This window comes from Caenorhabditis remanei, chromosome II, assembly GCF_010183535.1.
Source record: "Caenorhabditis remanei strain PX506 chromosome II, whole genome shotgun sequence".
Lineage (NCBI taxonomy): Eukaryota > Metazoa > Nematoda > Chromadorea > Rhabditida > Rhabditidae > Caenorhabditis > Caenorhabditis remanei.
The window spans coordinates 9,215,075-9,229,730 of record NC_071329.1 but is presented as its reverse complement, the minus strand read 5'-3'; the positions used below and the strand labels follow the sequence as shown (position 1 = coordinate 9,229,730).

The following is a 14,656-nucleotide window of genomic DNA, read 5'->3' as shown; positions in this document are numbered from 1 at the left end:
ATTTTTCAGAAAAATGGTGAACGTTCCTCAAGAATACAAAAATGAAGATAATGCTCCGATCGTTTACATTTCTGGAGTATGTTCACACGAAGACTTCCATGATGCTCGAGCCGGTTTCGGTATTGACTGGGGTCCAAATTACTCTTTCTGCAAAGGAGGACCATCTCTCGGAGCGAAGACCACAATAAGAGCATATCTCACCGCAGTTTTGACTGTCCTTGAAACGGTTCTTCTAACTCGTATCGATTCAAAAACTTGTTTTTATTTAGGCTCTCGCGAATGACATTTCTGCAATCTGTATCCGACATCAGTCCGAAAAATTACAAAAGGAGATGAGAATGTTGGACCATACTCGGAATTTGTGTAACAATGTTCAGCTAAACGGCTCACTCAACGTTGACATTCTAGAGGATATCAGAGCATTAATGCCACAACTCGTAATCCCATATAAGTTATTTTCAAAAAGGTTTTCATTTCAGAAGGTGAATATAGAGAGAAAACATTCTGACTTCTTCTCTCTCTTCAAAACAGCAGATATTTCTGCAAAACGTGTGGCAGGATTGCATTCAACCGCTGCCGAACCACTAAACGACAAACACTATGAAAACGGAGTCAGAATTGTCGATGTTCATGGAAAATGCAACGATCGTCATAAAAATCCTATTGCTGGATACGGAGTTTTCTGGGACTATAGTTTGTTTATCTGTGTCGTTGTTCAGAAAAATGGTTTGATTTAGATGACCCGAGGAACCGTAGCGGAATTTGTGGAGGTCGAGCTAACACTAATCAGGCGTACTTCACAGCACTCTACTTTGCACTTCTAACGGTATAATTATTTATTCTAAATTAACAAAAAAGACTCGAATATTGTCTTCAGGCACACACTTCTAATCACGACGAAATAATAATTCGCACTCGCTCTGATACAATTCGCTGCTATCTCAAAGAAAGACAAGCCAATAAATTAAAAACTCAATGCTCTCGACTTTACCAAGAACTTAATCAACTGAGAAGTCGATTCAAGGTTAGTTTGAAAGAAAACTTTTTACTACTATTTTCAGCCGAATTTCTAAACTATTATTGTCGAGATAAAAACGTGATGCCTGGTGTTGGCGGACTTGAAACTTTAACCCGAAACTAGAGCTCAACCAGCTATTGTTAAGTAATGGTATGTTCCCTTCACTATTTTGTGAGCGGGCGAAAAATTTTAATCAATGTTTCTAGTCCGCAAACACCCACGTTTCAGTTCGTTTATATCGACAAGGTTTTCGGCTGAGAGTTCAAAAATAAAGTGTACCTTTGCAGTTCGTATGTTATCAAGAAAATAAGTTAAAGCCATTTAAAAATGCATTATATTCTATTGAACTTGTTAGCTGTTCGAACAATTTTCTATCAATGAATCTGGTTTACAGAAACTAGAATGTGTGTACGTTGAAAGAAATGTTCGAGGAGTGAGAGGACTGGCAGAAGCAGAGCAGCTGTCGATTATTGCAAGATACCAGACAGCACATGTCAGCATTTGTGGAATCGAAACTTCGTCAGATCGAATTGGTCGTTATGGAATATTTTGGGGTGAGGGAGACGAGAAGAACTCTTTCGGGTGGTTTGGCGGATATCACAGTCAATTGTGTTTGGAAATTGCAGCTCTAGTCATAGCTGTCCGACAGGTACGTATCTAACACGAGACTGCATTTTTCCATTTTTTCTAGGCCATAGAAAAAGGTTGTATGCATCTGACTGTTTACACCGATTCTGATACACTTCTGCCGTACTTGACAACATGGAGACAAATATTCAAAGCTGATAATTGGCCGCCACTGACTATCAATCATGAGACATGTGTTAAAAACTCTAAGATTCTCGATGGGCTTCTAAAAATGATTGTAATTGTTAATTCTGAAAATGTTTCATAAATTGTTCTTTTTCAGACTGTAGAAGCACGAAGCGGACACGAAGCGTTCATAAAGGGGGCAAGAGAACAGGCCGAATTAGTAGAAGGTTGCACACAAGTTCAAACCTTTGGAATGCTGATTCCAGGAAACAATGAGCCAACCGCGAAATACGGAATTTATTGGGAACATAGAGATGAGAAGAATTTCGTAGAAATTATCCCAGTAGAGCATTGTCTGAAAAGAACGAAATTAACAGCTGTACGAGTAGCTTTAGAGACGGTGAGCAGCTTTAGGAGATGGAAAGCAAGACTGTTAACACTTTTTTAAGGCTCTGAAGCATCACATCACAAGACTCATTGTGAAGACTGATCTCGAAAAGCATGAGGAAATCGAGAATGAAATAGCTGCAGAGATTCAATACCTCTCAACAAGATTCGAGGTACTTATATTCGATACATGCAGATTTTAGTTAAATTCGTATTTTTACAGTACATCGAATATCAAGTTCACGACGCATCGAACTTCTATCGTCAGCATAAGGACCTATCATAGATGTTTCACTCCATCGTTTCCCGACAGAAATTAGTTTTTTTCGTTATCACATGTGAGTGCAGTCATTCTTATATCTTTCCCGAGCCATTTTTTTAATCAGTAGAAAATGCTCCTTCCCCATTGCAAGTTTTGTAATATGAATGATCTGTACTATTCTATTCTCTTGTCAACACGAGATTGACATATATTATTATTTTCTGTCAAAGATTTTTCTATTTTTCTTTGAATTGCACGTTTAGTTTTACTTTTCTTTTTTAATAAATTATCTTGTTACCCAAAAATTTTATTTTGAAAATTGTTGTTACCTTCACTATTGCGAAATCAATACCTCGCACAGACGATTCGTTGGGGTTCGAGGTGAGAGCGTTTTTATACCTCATGTTTCCTCTATCGTCAAATTTTTCAGAAATGAGTCTTCGCTTTATGATGCAAAGTTTTCGATTCCGCTCATCTGCAGCATCCAATTTATTCACAGAAGAAGAGTAGCGTTCCTTTTTCAATTGTTGTAAAAGAATAACTTATTCAGATTGCACGCCATTCTGGAGTTGAGGAGAAGGACCGAACAACCTCTGAGCAAAACAGCCGAAAATGTAATGAGAACAAGAAGCTGGGCAAAGTAAGCATACTTTCTAACTAGATATATATGCTGTGCTATGAAATTAATTATAAAACTTCCTTTAACAGATCGCCTGTGCTAGAAGTAAGCGGAAAGAAGCCACCGGTCAATTGGAATAAAGTAGGTAAAAAAGGACAGCGGTTCAACGACGAAGAAGAAGTGGAACAATCTATTGTGAAACTGAGATGGGCAAATTTTTCTGAAAGGTTTAGCTTAGACTCAACTCTCTTTGAAACTATATTTTCTAATTCTACAATTAATATAATTAGAAGAATTATCTTCTTATTTGTGCAATAGAGCGTGCTTGCGTAATCCTTTCTTTTCTCAATTTTAAATTGCACTCGTAGCTCGCTTTTCCGATATTTATTTCTAAACTAGGGAAAAACAATCAATTTAAGAAGTTCATATTGCAGAGATGTTGATATTCTTCTTTCTCCCGGCGAAACGCTATACACCGTGGAAGTCAAAGCTGTGTTGTATGGGATAATTCAAGCAATTCGGTGGAATGAAACAAAGATTCGGATGAAAAGCTGCAACGAGGTTGTTGTGAAAGTTGCGAACAAAAAATACACTGCAAGCAAAGGTACTGATGATCTTTTACTTCATAGTGGGCGTTTGATTTTCAATAATTTATTGCAGAATCGGCCAGCTTTCATCTCATCACTCGAGTGGTGAACGCAACTGACACGAAGTCTCGGGAAAACCAGCTGAAAGTAATCTTCATTCATTACGGAAAATATCATGCTATAATTCTTCGTTTTTAGGCGAAACTCGATAGTATTACGGAACCCGACAAGCCGATCAGGCGTATGGCTCAAAAGGTGATGACTGAAAATGATTTCTTCAATGAGTATCGGGATAGTATTAACAAATTAAAAAGTTATAACTGAAAAATAAATGTTGATTTTATCATTTTTCTACTTTACTACGACGAAACAGTACATTTTCCGACTGGTTGCTATTTCCATTTCGTTTTTAAACTTCTCATAACTTTTCACAAAAGTAGATGTTCTATTTGCGACGAATTCTACTTCCACAAGTACCTTCAACGTCGACAAGAACGTTTTTCCAAGTGTCGGCTGCTTTCACATATTCGAATGAAAGTATACGACGATTCACAACAAGTTCAGATCAGACAGAAGAAAATTTAGGGTGGGTTTATGAACAGCATTTAAGAACTGGCAGTCTTTCTAAAATGTTACTTTTCAATCCCGTCTCTATCAAGACTAACTGGACGAAATTTTTAACTATATCCGATTGCAGGAAGTTTGTTCGCGTTGAAACAACAGGATACTCATTCACCGATCCGAACGGAAAACGTGTCGCCAAATATGGAATTTATTGGGGAAAAGACGATCCGCGTAATGGTATTCGAACACTTCCTGACGGCTCGTCCAATATTGCAGCCATGCTAACAGCTATTTTGGAAGCAATCAACGTTGCCCGAGAAGAGGATCCAACGCCATCCTTGTTGATTTATTCGGATTTAACTTCATGTGAAACATTGCTTCGAGATCTTTCAGTATGGGCTAAACGAGACTTTTACTCTAGGAATCATGCTATGAAGCTGAAAAACGCTGAAATTCTTCATGAACTCTTTGTAGCTGTTCAAGGATTACATTTAAAAATCAAGCACAGAGCGACAAATACACCGGAGGAACCGATTAACCGAGTGACTTCTGCTATTTTGGAAACTGCTAACAAGAAGATAAAAGAAAAAACAGAGATACAAGTAGATAAGGAAAAAGAAGGTAAAAACAAGTACTGTAGAACTGACAATCCAATGGATTCCGTTGCCAAAATTGGTTAGTAATTACTACAATACCACCTCAATACATAAAACAGTATACTAAAATATCTATACATTTCGTTTATAGAAGTCAAAGTGGGAACGACGTTAGATAAAACTGGAAATTTGGCAAAAGAAGAATCTCAAAATTGGCAAAAAGTGTATGTTGCTAAGAGGTGTAGAAATAACGAAGGTATTTTTTCATCTACTTCAATGCGTCATGCTTCGTAAAATTTAGGATTCGTCTCTGCCGGCTTCTGTACGCATTGGCCGGATGGAAGTACTGCTCGAGGAAAATCGTTTCGATATGCGCCGTTCCCAGTAACTCCGTTCAGAGCAGAACTTGCAGCCATTGAGGAAGCTCTGAAAGAAGTGACTTTCTGAATAATTTTTCAATGAGCTATTGATATGTTACAGGCAGTAGACGCTGAACTTGAAAATGTGACAGTTATCACTTCATCCGCACATTTTATGTCTGGATGGCGACGACGATGGGTTCGAACTTCTGAAGACCACGTCCCATTTACCGGACGAGTTTTCTATGAGAGAATTTGTGATTTATGTTCAAGACTGAAACAAGTTCATTTCCGATACGAAGAAGAAGATTCTGAATCAGAACTTGGAAAAGAATTAGAGAAAAAATGTAATCAAGGGTTATCATACGCATTGATTGGGAAGGATACTTCAGAATATGAATTGCAGATTGATGACTTGGTTAGAGAGAAAGAGTATAGACAAGACGGGTGAGTCGGAACTAGGGTTTACTAGTTAGTTAAAAATATGTTTCATTTTACAGTATTCCCGTTGTTCGCCTCTTCAAAACTGGAACCGATTTGAATGCTGGGTATGTGTGGGAGGATGACGAAAAGAAAGATGGTGTCAGTTGCTGTGGTACTCCAGCAGTTCTCATACGAATTCTCGAGGAAGCAATCGATCGAAATGAAGACGCGATCATCATTCGCGCAGATTCGGAGAAGCTCATAAAAAGTTTTGAAGCTCATTTGGAGGTATTCACGGTAAAATTCTTTATTTTCGAAACATGAATAAATTTCAGGTTTGGCGACGGAACGGATGGAGAAATTCTCAACATAAACGAATCGGAAAGTCAGCCGAATGGGAGAAAGCGTGGAAACTGAAACAGAAAGTTCACGTCACCTGGGAAATTATGGATACCATAGATGATAATGACCGACAACAGAACGACAAAATTCCTGTTTATGAAAAACGAAGTGTTTTGTAATATTGTTTTTTAGAATTAGAATTTTTTGTTATTTTGCCTTTTGCACTGTCTCCCACACTACGAAACAGAACTGCAAGAAACGTGAAGCCGATTTTTTCACGTTTTAATTCATTTATTTTATTTTTTGCACTGAAAATCCAGTATTTTTAGGTTTTTAGACGACAGAATGGATGAAAAAAGGTCCCATCCTACAGAATTGTAAAAAATAACATTCTCTATCTTATGAGCTAAAAAACGTGAATTTTGGTGAGAAATTGACTTTTTTGATACAGGAAAACTGATTTTCAGAATATTGAGTATAACTTTTTTGGCAGAAAACAGTTTCGAACAAAAATTGCACATTATGTACTTGAGGATTCTCCGAACCTGTAACAATTTTTAGAAAAAAGAAATATTGGATGAAATGGCTGAAAATCTCATTTTTCTGAAAATCAGTTTTCCTGTATCAAAAAAGTCAATTTCTGACCAAAATTCACGTTTTTTGGCTCATAAGATAGATAATTTTATTTTTTACAATTCTGTAGGATGGGACCTTTTTTCATCCATTCTGCCGTCTAAAAACCTAAAAATACTGGATTTTCAGTGCAAAAAATAAAATAAATGAATTAAAACGTGAAAAAATCGGCTTCACGTTTCTTGCAGTTCTGTTTCGTAGTGTGGGAGACCGTGTTTTGTTCAGAGTTGTCTTCAAAATAAAAAATTTAAACGATATCTATTGTAGTTGAATTGCTGGATCCATAGAGCAGCAGGAGTACGAGCTGAACCTGGGAATTTACGCCCAAATACAGTACCGGACAAAAAGATATCAAGTTTTGGTTTTTCGACCATAACTTTTTTCAAATTGGTCGGATTGACTTGAAACTTTGGGAAAACATTTATTATAGAGTTATTGTTAATTTTAGTTAACATTCTGGGTGAAAAATCATTTTTTACAAGTTTTTTGTAAAATTTTCGAAAATCGTGAAAAATCAAAAATTGGATATTTTTATTTCCATGACCGGTGTATCAAAAATAGAGCGTATATTTAGTGTTTATAATTGTTTTCTGATAGAAAAAGTCCTGATGTTTATTTTTTGACCACTGGACCCCTACTTTTGACTTGTTACCCATAACTCCCGGGCTGTCAAAGATTGGTAGTACTAATATATGGAGTTGTACACTTCAAACATCTGTAAAACTTGTATTTTTGCAGAAAACAATGTAGAAGTGTGCCATACTATTAAGAAAAATGTGAAAAACCTGAGTGTGACATTTTTATCTTGATAGAACCCCTCAACCAATTTTTAGAGACCTCCGATTATCAAATACTGCATATCTGATAACGATGTATGACCAGTTCCGGAGCGAAAATATACATTTATTCGGCATCTTTGGTTATTTGAACGTATGGAACTTGTTATTTGAACAATTTTGGATATTCTGAACCAAAATTTGATGAATGATTAGTTGTTGAGGTATTGTTACATTGAAAAGAAACTTCGTCGGGATCATATTTTGACAGCATCTTTTGGCTCTCTCATGAAAAGTTGAGAAAATGTGCGAGAGGACACTTCTAGCATTTTAAAACTCATCTAGGTTCTTTTCTGACGTGAATGATCAAATATGCCATCAATACACTATGAATTTTCAGTAAAAACAAAAACACATAGTTTTGATACTTTCAACCCAGTGAGAGTAACACTCCAGCGAGTGATTCAACATTATTAATACAAAATTGTGTACCGAAACTAGGCTCAGAATATTCACAATTGTTCAAATAACAGGTTTCATACGTTCAAATAACCAAAGATGCCGAATAAATGTATATTTTCGCTCCGGAACTGGTCATACATCGTTATCAGATATGCAGTATTTGATAATCGGAGGTCTCTAAAAATTGGTTGAGGGGTTCTATCAAGATAAAAATGTCACACTCAGGTTTTTCACATTTTTCTTAATAGTATGGCACACTTCTACATTGTTTTCTGCAAAAATACAAGTTTTACAGATGTTTGAAGTGTACAACTCCATATATTAGTACTACCAATCTTTGACAGCCCGGGAGTTATGGGTAACAAGTCAAAAGTAGGGGTCCAGTGGTCAAAAAATAAACATCAGGACTTTTTCTATCAGAAAACAATTATAAACACTAAATATACGCTCTATTTTTGATACACCGGTCATGGAAATAAAAATATCCAATTTTTGATTTTTCACGATTTTCGAAAATTTTACAAAAAACTTGTAAAAAATGATTTTTCACCCAGAATGTTAACTAAATATAACAATAACTCTACAATAAATGTTTTCCCAAAGTTTCAAGTCAATCCGACCAATTTGAAAAAAGTTATGGTCGAAAAACCAAAACTTGATATCTTTTTGTCCGGTACTGTAGATGATCCCCATTGTTCTCATGTTATCCTTCTAGGGTTCACCCATTCACGTTGACGTCTTTATGACCTTTGAGCTGAAACGACACCCCCTCGTTTTGTCATTTCTGCAGGCCAAAAAAAGGAAAACACGCGTAACGAGAACACAAGTTTCCAATTTTCCTTCCTGTCGTTTTACTTTTGACAGATGACGTCATCCATCCGGAAACAGAATGAAGCGGTGAAATGTCATAGAAGGCGTCCATGTCATTATACTAATTTATTACTTCGTTCCCTTCTTTTATTGTCTTTCCTATTTCAGAGATTACTATACATGGTTGACTGAATTCTCGAGTTTGAACTTGTTGTTGATTTTAGGCTGCTTGACGGTGTTTGGCTTGTTTATGACTTTGTTGGAATTCGATGTTCAGAGTTGAATGTCGTGTTGACACGTGTATGAGTAGGTGGAATTGTTTTCATCTTTCAGAAACTAGAAGAAACGATGATCCGTGAAGAATCAGAAGAACAACATAGGCAACTTCTGATGATTTTAATAACGAACTTCCGTGATTTCAGTAGAACCAGATACGTCTACATTGCCAGATCTTTTTCACCTATTTCTCTCCTGAACCATGTGTTAACCCCTCATGTTCAAAGAAACAAAATGCGTACTCTGAACTCACAACTCGCATTGTCAGAATTCATTATTCATTGTTTATTATTTTTGCTCTCCTCATTTCTTATTCTTACCCAGTTCGAATAATTCTTCTTTTTCTCCAGAAAGTCACAATGAAAATTAAAATTCGTCATAGGTGGTTTTGCAGACTATTTCATTGGATTTTTGAGTGAGATGTCAAAAAGATCTGTTTCTGAATAAATTATTCAAATATTTCATTGTGTTACAGAGTTTCTCAGAGTTAGAGCACTTTCGCAACAGACCTCGTCACTCTTTTTCAGATTTCCGTATTTTTATCAGTTCTCGTAAGTTTAACCACATTCAGTAATAAGGACATAAGCAGATTAATGAATGTAATTTTCCCATTTGGCACGAGCGTATTCACTGAAATGTATTAGAATACAAATTCGTCGTTTTGCCAATGAACAAGGTACGAATTGAGGTATTTCTGTTAGTAGAGTATAGTCATAAAGCATATATTTTCTCTAGTTTTCCACCGAATACATTTCAATCTTTGAAAAATATTTTTGATTTTTGAAAAAAAATATATACTTTGGTTTTCGGAATGTTCTCGAATTTTTAGAACTACACAGTAACTGAAAAACAAAAAATATCATTGTAGTTATATGATTATCAGGAAATATTGTTTTTTTAACAGATTCTCGAAAACTACAAGAGGAGAGCTCTTTCCGAAAATTCGGAACACCACATTCTGAAAAACTTATTGCATTCATTCATCCCCTCGTCTGAATATATTCTTGTCCGCTGTTTCTATACATAGAAATTCCAAAAAGAAAGCCACTTTCGGCTCTTTTCCCCAGACTAAATTTATCTCTTTTTCTTGCAAAAAATGCTTCCTGCAGAGCATCACAAGTTAAAAATAGTAGACGGAAGAGACTCATTGAACCACATTAAATTTCCCTCTAGAAGAAGTTCAAGATGTAAAATGATTAATGTTTTGAAGTGACACTAATGGAAAAGGTTAATTTGAATGTCAGAAAAGAAGATTTCGGTTCTCGGATGTCTGACATTCATAAGGAATTCAATGAGATAATTCAATGAAATGATGCAAAGATCAGAACAAGATCATTTGAATGAGAATGTCTCAGCCCCTTAAATTGTATTTCCCGTCCAAAGTCAGAAACAGTTTCAGCCAACCTACCGTATGGAACATTATCCAGTCTCCTTTTCTGTTTTGTTGTCAACATTTCAGTACCAGATTATCACTTTGAATCACGCAAAAGGTTTTATGCGAAAACCTTAAGAAGTCATAATCTGAAGATTTGGATTTAAATAAAAATATCCATAGCATTTTGCACCCACTCATGTACGCAGAAACCAACAAAACAGTGTATTTTCTGATTCAACCAGTCTGAGAACAGTTAGAAAAAGGAAAAAAGTTAAAATTTTAAAAAATTATTGAAATCTGTTCCATTCGGATTATATTCAAGGATTCAGTATAATCAAGAAAAACGCATCGAAATCTGTTCATTTCTCCAAATGTTTCCACTTGAAGTGTTCGCTCACTAACTTGTTTTCCGGAGTATTTCCAGTTGTAAACGCTTATTTTTTCTCAAGTTCCTTTCTAGAGTTCCAGAGACTATACGATTATTCTATTCCTTCCTCAGACTTTTTTCCTATTCCAGTCAATCCCTTTATTAAATTTACTCTGCAAATCTCTTTATGACTCAATTCCCATACTTGCTCCCCCCAATTCAATCTTCCATAGGACACACCTACACTTTACAGAATTCGTCTCGATGAGAATATGAAAAGAGATGTTTGACGCAACTATTGGATTAAGATTCTGAAATCAAACATCTCGTTTATATTTAAAATATTTCAAGTTGAGCAACCCCGAATTAGAAAGAAACTTTGGAGAGATTACTGTAGACATTTGTAGTTTGCTGGAACTCGTCGAAATGTTAAAACTTCTAATTCATACATCTTTCAAGTTCGATTGATTTGTTGTTAGGAAACAAACAGTACAAGGAACTCTGAATCTTCAATCCTTCATTCATTCCGAGCAGTTTCACATTAATAGGCAGTTTCTAATTAGAATCTAAATATGGAGATAGAATATTGTGGAAAATATCATGTGTAAATATAGAAAATGTATTTACAGGTGATAAAATGCAAGGAACCCATTACGGCGAATATGAAAAAGTATCTGGTGTGGCAACGACCCCGGGAATATTAAAAAGCGATATTTATAGCAGGTGAAGTATCTTTTTATGGAACAAAAAAGCATGGTCAAGTGGCTATTCGACATGCAGATATAAAACGATTCATCCGGACATAGAAAAACAACATTTTTGCGGATTTGACACCATAAAAAAGAATCAGTTAATTCCGATCATTTAATTGAAGAAATTCAATTCAAAGGTGTGGATTCCTAGTTTTTAAGTGGATCTGATAAAAAATTCTAGGTATTCACCATTGTGGCAGTTTCACAGTTTCACAGTTTCACAGTTTCACAGTTTTATACAAAACTACAGTAATCCAACTCCAAGGTCCCTTTTTGAACACTTCCCAATGGAAATTTCATCTCTCCTTTTTTCCCAGTTCTTGACCTCCACCTATTTCATTTTTCTCTCCCTTTCCTCCCGTCACTTTTCCATTTCCAACTCAGTTCTTCTCCCAAAAAAGAAGCAACATTTCACCCCCGAATGACGATTTTTTACAACTGAGTACTCGTGTTTTGTATTTTGCGATATTCAATTATCTTCTTCTCTTCTCCTCTTATTTCTGAAATTTGCACTATTTTTGAGAAATGATGATGAAAAGAATTGAGAAAAGACATATAGAAGAAATATAGTTTGATTGATTCGAAACGTGATCTTTCATAAGTTTCAAATTGAAAAAAACCGTCTCGTTCCAGATTTTTTGATTGTTTGAATTTTGACTGATGTCAATCCATTCACCTCCGTGATTTCTTATCTCTGAAATTGTGACGTTTTGAGAAAAGAATCCAATGTAAACATGTGCCAGGATGTGCTTTCCTTGTGCTGATACGTAACCCTTCGATTCATGCTACGTTATTCTCTGTTTTCTAATATCCGGATTAGATTGTTGATTACTGTATTATTCATTCTCACACTTTCTAATATTACTTTTCTCGTTTTGTACATATCTCATCAAATCTGGAATTATCAAAAATGAAATCATAGCTAGAATACGGAAACGAAGAAAAACTTGGTTACTGAAAACAGTCAGCTTAGATGCTATAAGTTATATCAAATCTTTTCCTTATGATTTCATCACCAATTCCTCCCCAAATCTTGATTTATTGTTCGCAAACCAGCTTTTTCGTTATAGTTCCATATCATATTTCCACCTACGTTATGATCACCAAAGTATGAATGGATATGCATTACAGTGAGGTATGAACTCTGATATTTTGTCATCTGAAATCAGATTTTCTGAAATTTCAAACATCTTTCAACTAAAAATAGATCAAACCACTGGATCTCTGTAACACGGAGTTGAAATTCTATTATACTTCAAAAATCATGTTCGTTAGACGGTAAAAATGAATACTGAGTATCATTAAAGTATTCGAGAAAACTCTTAACAGCATCTTTCCAATAATTTCAATAAAGGAATATTTTGAATCTTAGTAGTCCCTGTAAGTCTCTTGTCCAAAACCAAAAATATCATCCCACTATAAAATGCACGTTCTCATCCAGAAAACAGTCTCATAACATATGAACAACTCTCTACCCCCAATAAGGAAATAGAACAGTTCCAGAAAAATATTTTGACTCCAAAAACCACACATCTGCAGAGAAATAAATCTGTAATTCCAATTTCCATCTTCCAATTCGGACACCGAATATCTTCTAAGCTTGTGATTGCTTTCGTAAACGATAAAAATCAGAATAAGATTAAGAGAAACTTTGGAATCATACTGTAGTTGTCACTGATCAAAGAATCCTATTTTCACTTTTTGCAAAACGGTGAGACAATCATGTGGGGAAAACAAAGTCGTCATTTAGATACAACTTTCGGGAAACAATTCCAAACTATATACGACATTTTAGTTCGGAGGAGGCACTGTAGTTTTTGCAAAAAAATTACTTCATGATGAGTTAATATTCTCTTCACACTTCAAATAATCCCTCTGACTTTTTCTCAAAAATAGAAACTCTTCGATTTCTTCTAATTGTCCTCCCTCTGATTACTCAATTCATGATTGATTTGTGCCCTATCATTATGTTTTTATAACTGCGTCATATCATGGTTATTGAGATCAAAATGAGTCTGGAGTGGCCAAAAAAACAAGTCATAATTGAGTTGGTTACTCGAAGTTTTTCTCAGCATGATCGAGATCAATCTACATAAACTACGATTACTTCCTCGTGGTTCTTTACTCGTTTAGCGACGCAGATCTTGCAATTTCTCTCTCTGATTCAATTGTTCGCTCTCTGCACTCTCAGGATCCAGCCACCATATTCCAAGCAGAAGCCACCATATTCCAAGCAGAAGTTTTTGTTTCAAATCTATGCCTGCATCTGAATATTTTGTTGAAATGTCCATCTGCACCTGCTTGTTGAAACAATATTGAACCCACCCTTTGACGTATGTCTTGTTTGTAACTCTATTTTTCCAGAATCCAAAAATCAAATCATAAACACATTTGATTATGCTCGAAAGAGTATGCATACGATGAGGTAAGAACTTGCAACTTCTGATCACACAGGATGAAAAAAAAACATTTTACGTTCTCATGATTTTGAACATTTAACCGTTTGATCAGAGTCAATAATGCCGTTTATGGCTTTTTTCTTTTTCTTCTGACAAAAGTATACGGTGAATGGGAATATTTTTATAAAAACATGGTTGAGACGATCCCGCCGGGAAAACGCTGTCTAGGTAGATTAGTGATTTGAAGAAAAGAGAAAACGACTATTTGAAAATAGAACTAACCAAAAAATTAGGTTCAAAACAAAAACAAGAATTCGTTTAGTTTTAGCTCGAGTAAATATTATAAATTTGAAGTGGTTCTCAATAATACAAGCTCCTTTCTTTTGGAACACATAATTGAGGAGTTGGAACTCATTGACTCCGTTCTTCAGAAGCTTGAACCTATTCGTGGGAACCAGAGTTGCGCGGAATTCCGACTTCCGACTTCCGACTTCCGGGCTGTTTTTCACTTCCGACTTCCGGCTTCCGACTTCCGTTTTGAAAATTTTACTTCCGACTTCCGACTTCCGACTTCCGTTTTCGGATGTTTACTTCCGACTTCCGTCATTCCATAATTGTGGGATTTCGGAAAAGTACATCTCGCAGAAATAGAAGAAAAAATGGTCTAAAAAGAAAGAAAATGAGCTTTTCTTCAGCCAAAAACTATTTTTTCACTGATTTTCGCGAATTTTATGAACTTTTTCTAGGATTTTTTGAATCTTTGCGAAAAAATCTACTTCCGACTTCCGACTTCCGACTTCCAACTTCCGACTTCCGGGCGTTTTTTCACTTCCGACTTCCGACTTCCGACTTCCGTTTTCAAAATTTTACTTCCGGCTTCCGACTTCCGACTTCCG

At 35.7% G+C, this 14,656-nt stretch overlaps 3 protein-coding genes across 3 annotated transcripts; all 3 read left to right on the top strand.

The window, feature by feature from the left end:
- Positions 1 to 13: 13 nt before the first annotated feature.
- GCK72_005543 (uncharacterized protein) lies at positions 14 to 2,444 on the top strand (the record flags this gene model as incomplete). Its single annotated transcript, XM_053725233.1, has 10 exons — positions 14 to 226; positions 270 to 437; positions 480 to 693; positions 738 to 826; positions 878 to 1,024; positions 1,413 to 1,667; positions 1,710 to 1,883; positions 1,929 to 2,171; positions 2,221 to 2,331; positions 2,382 to 2,444. 10 exons carry the CDS (start codon positions 14 to 16, stop codon positions 2,442 to 2,444), a joined length of 1,677 nt encoding a protein of 558 aa, XP_053589427.1.
- A 408-nt stretch (positions 2,445 to 2,852) lies between these two features.
- Positions 2,853 to 3,950, top strand: GCK72_005542 (uncharacterized protein; the record flags this gene model as incomplete). Its single annotated transcript, XM_003117117.1, has 6 exons — positions 2,853 to 2,926; positions 2,971 to 3,060; positions 3,129 to 3,266; positions 3,474 to 3,643; positions 3,700 to 3,773; positions 3,825 to 3,950. The coding sequence occupies 6 exons, from the start codon at positions 2,853 to 2,855 to the stop codon at positions 3,948 to 3,950; spliced, it is 672 nt and encodes a 223-aa protein (XP_003117165.1).
- A 116-nt stretch (positions 3,951 to 4,066) lies between these two features.
- On the top strand, positions 4,067 to 6,089 carry GCK72_005541 (uncharacterized protein; the record flags this gene model as incomplete). Its single annotated transcript, XM_053725232.1, has 7 exons — positions 4,067 to 4,212; positions 4,324 to 4,811; positions 4,938 to 5,042; positions 5,088 to 5,221; positions 5,267 to 5,592; positions 5,646 to 5,856; positions 5,904 to 6,089. The coding sequence occupies 7 exons, from the start codon at positions 4,067 to 4,069 to the stop codon at positions 6,087 to 6,089; spliced, it is 1,596 nt and encodes a 531-aa protein (XP_053589426.1).
- Between the last annotated feature and the right edge of the window lie 8,567 nt (positions 6,090 to 14,656).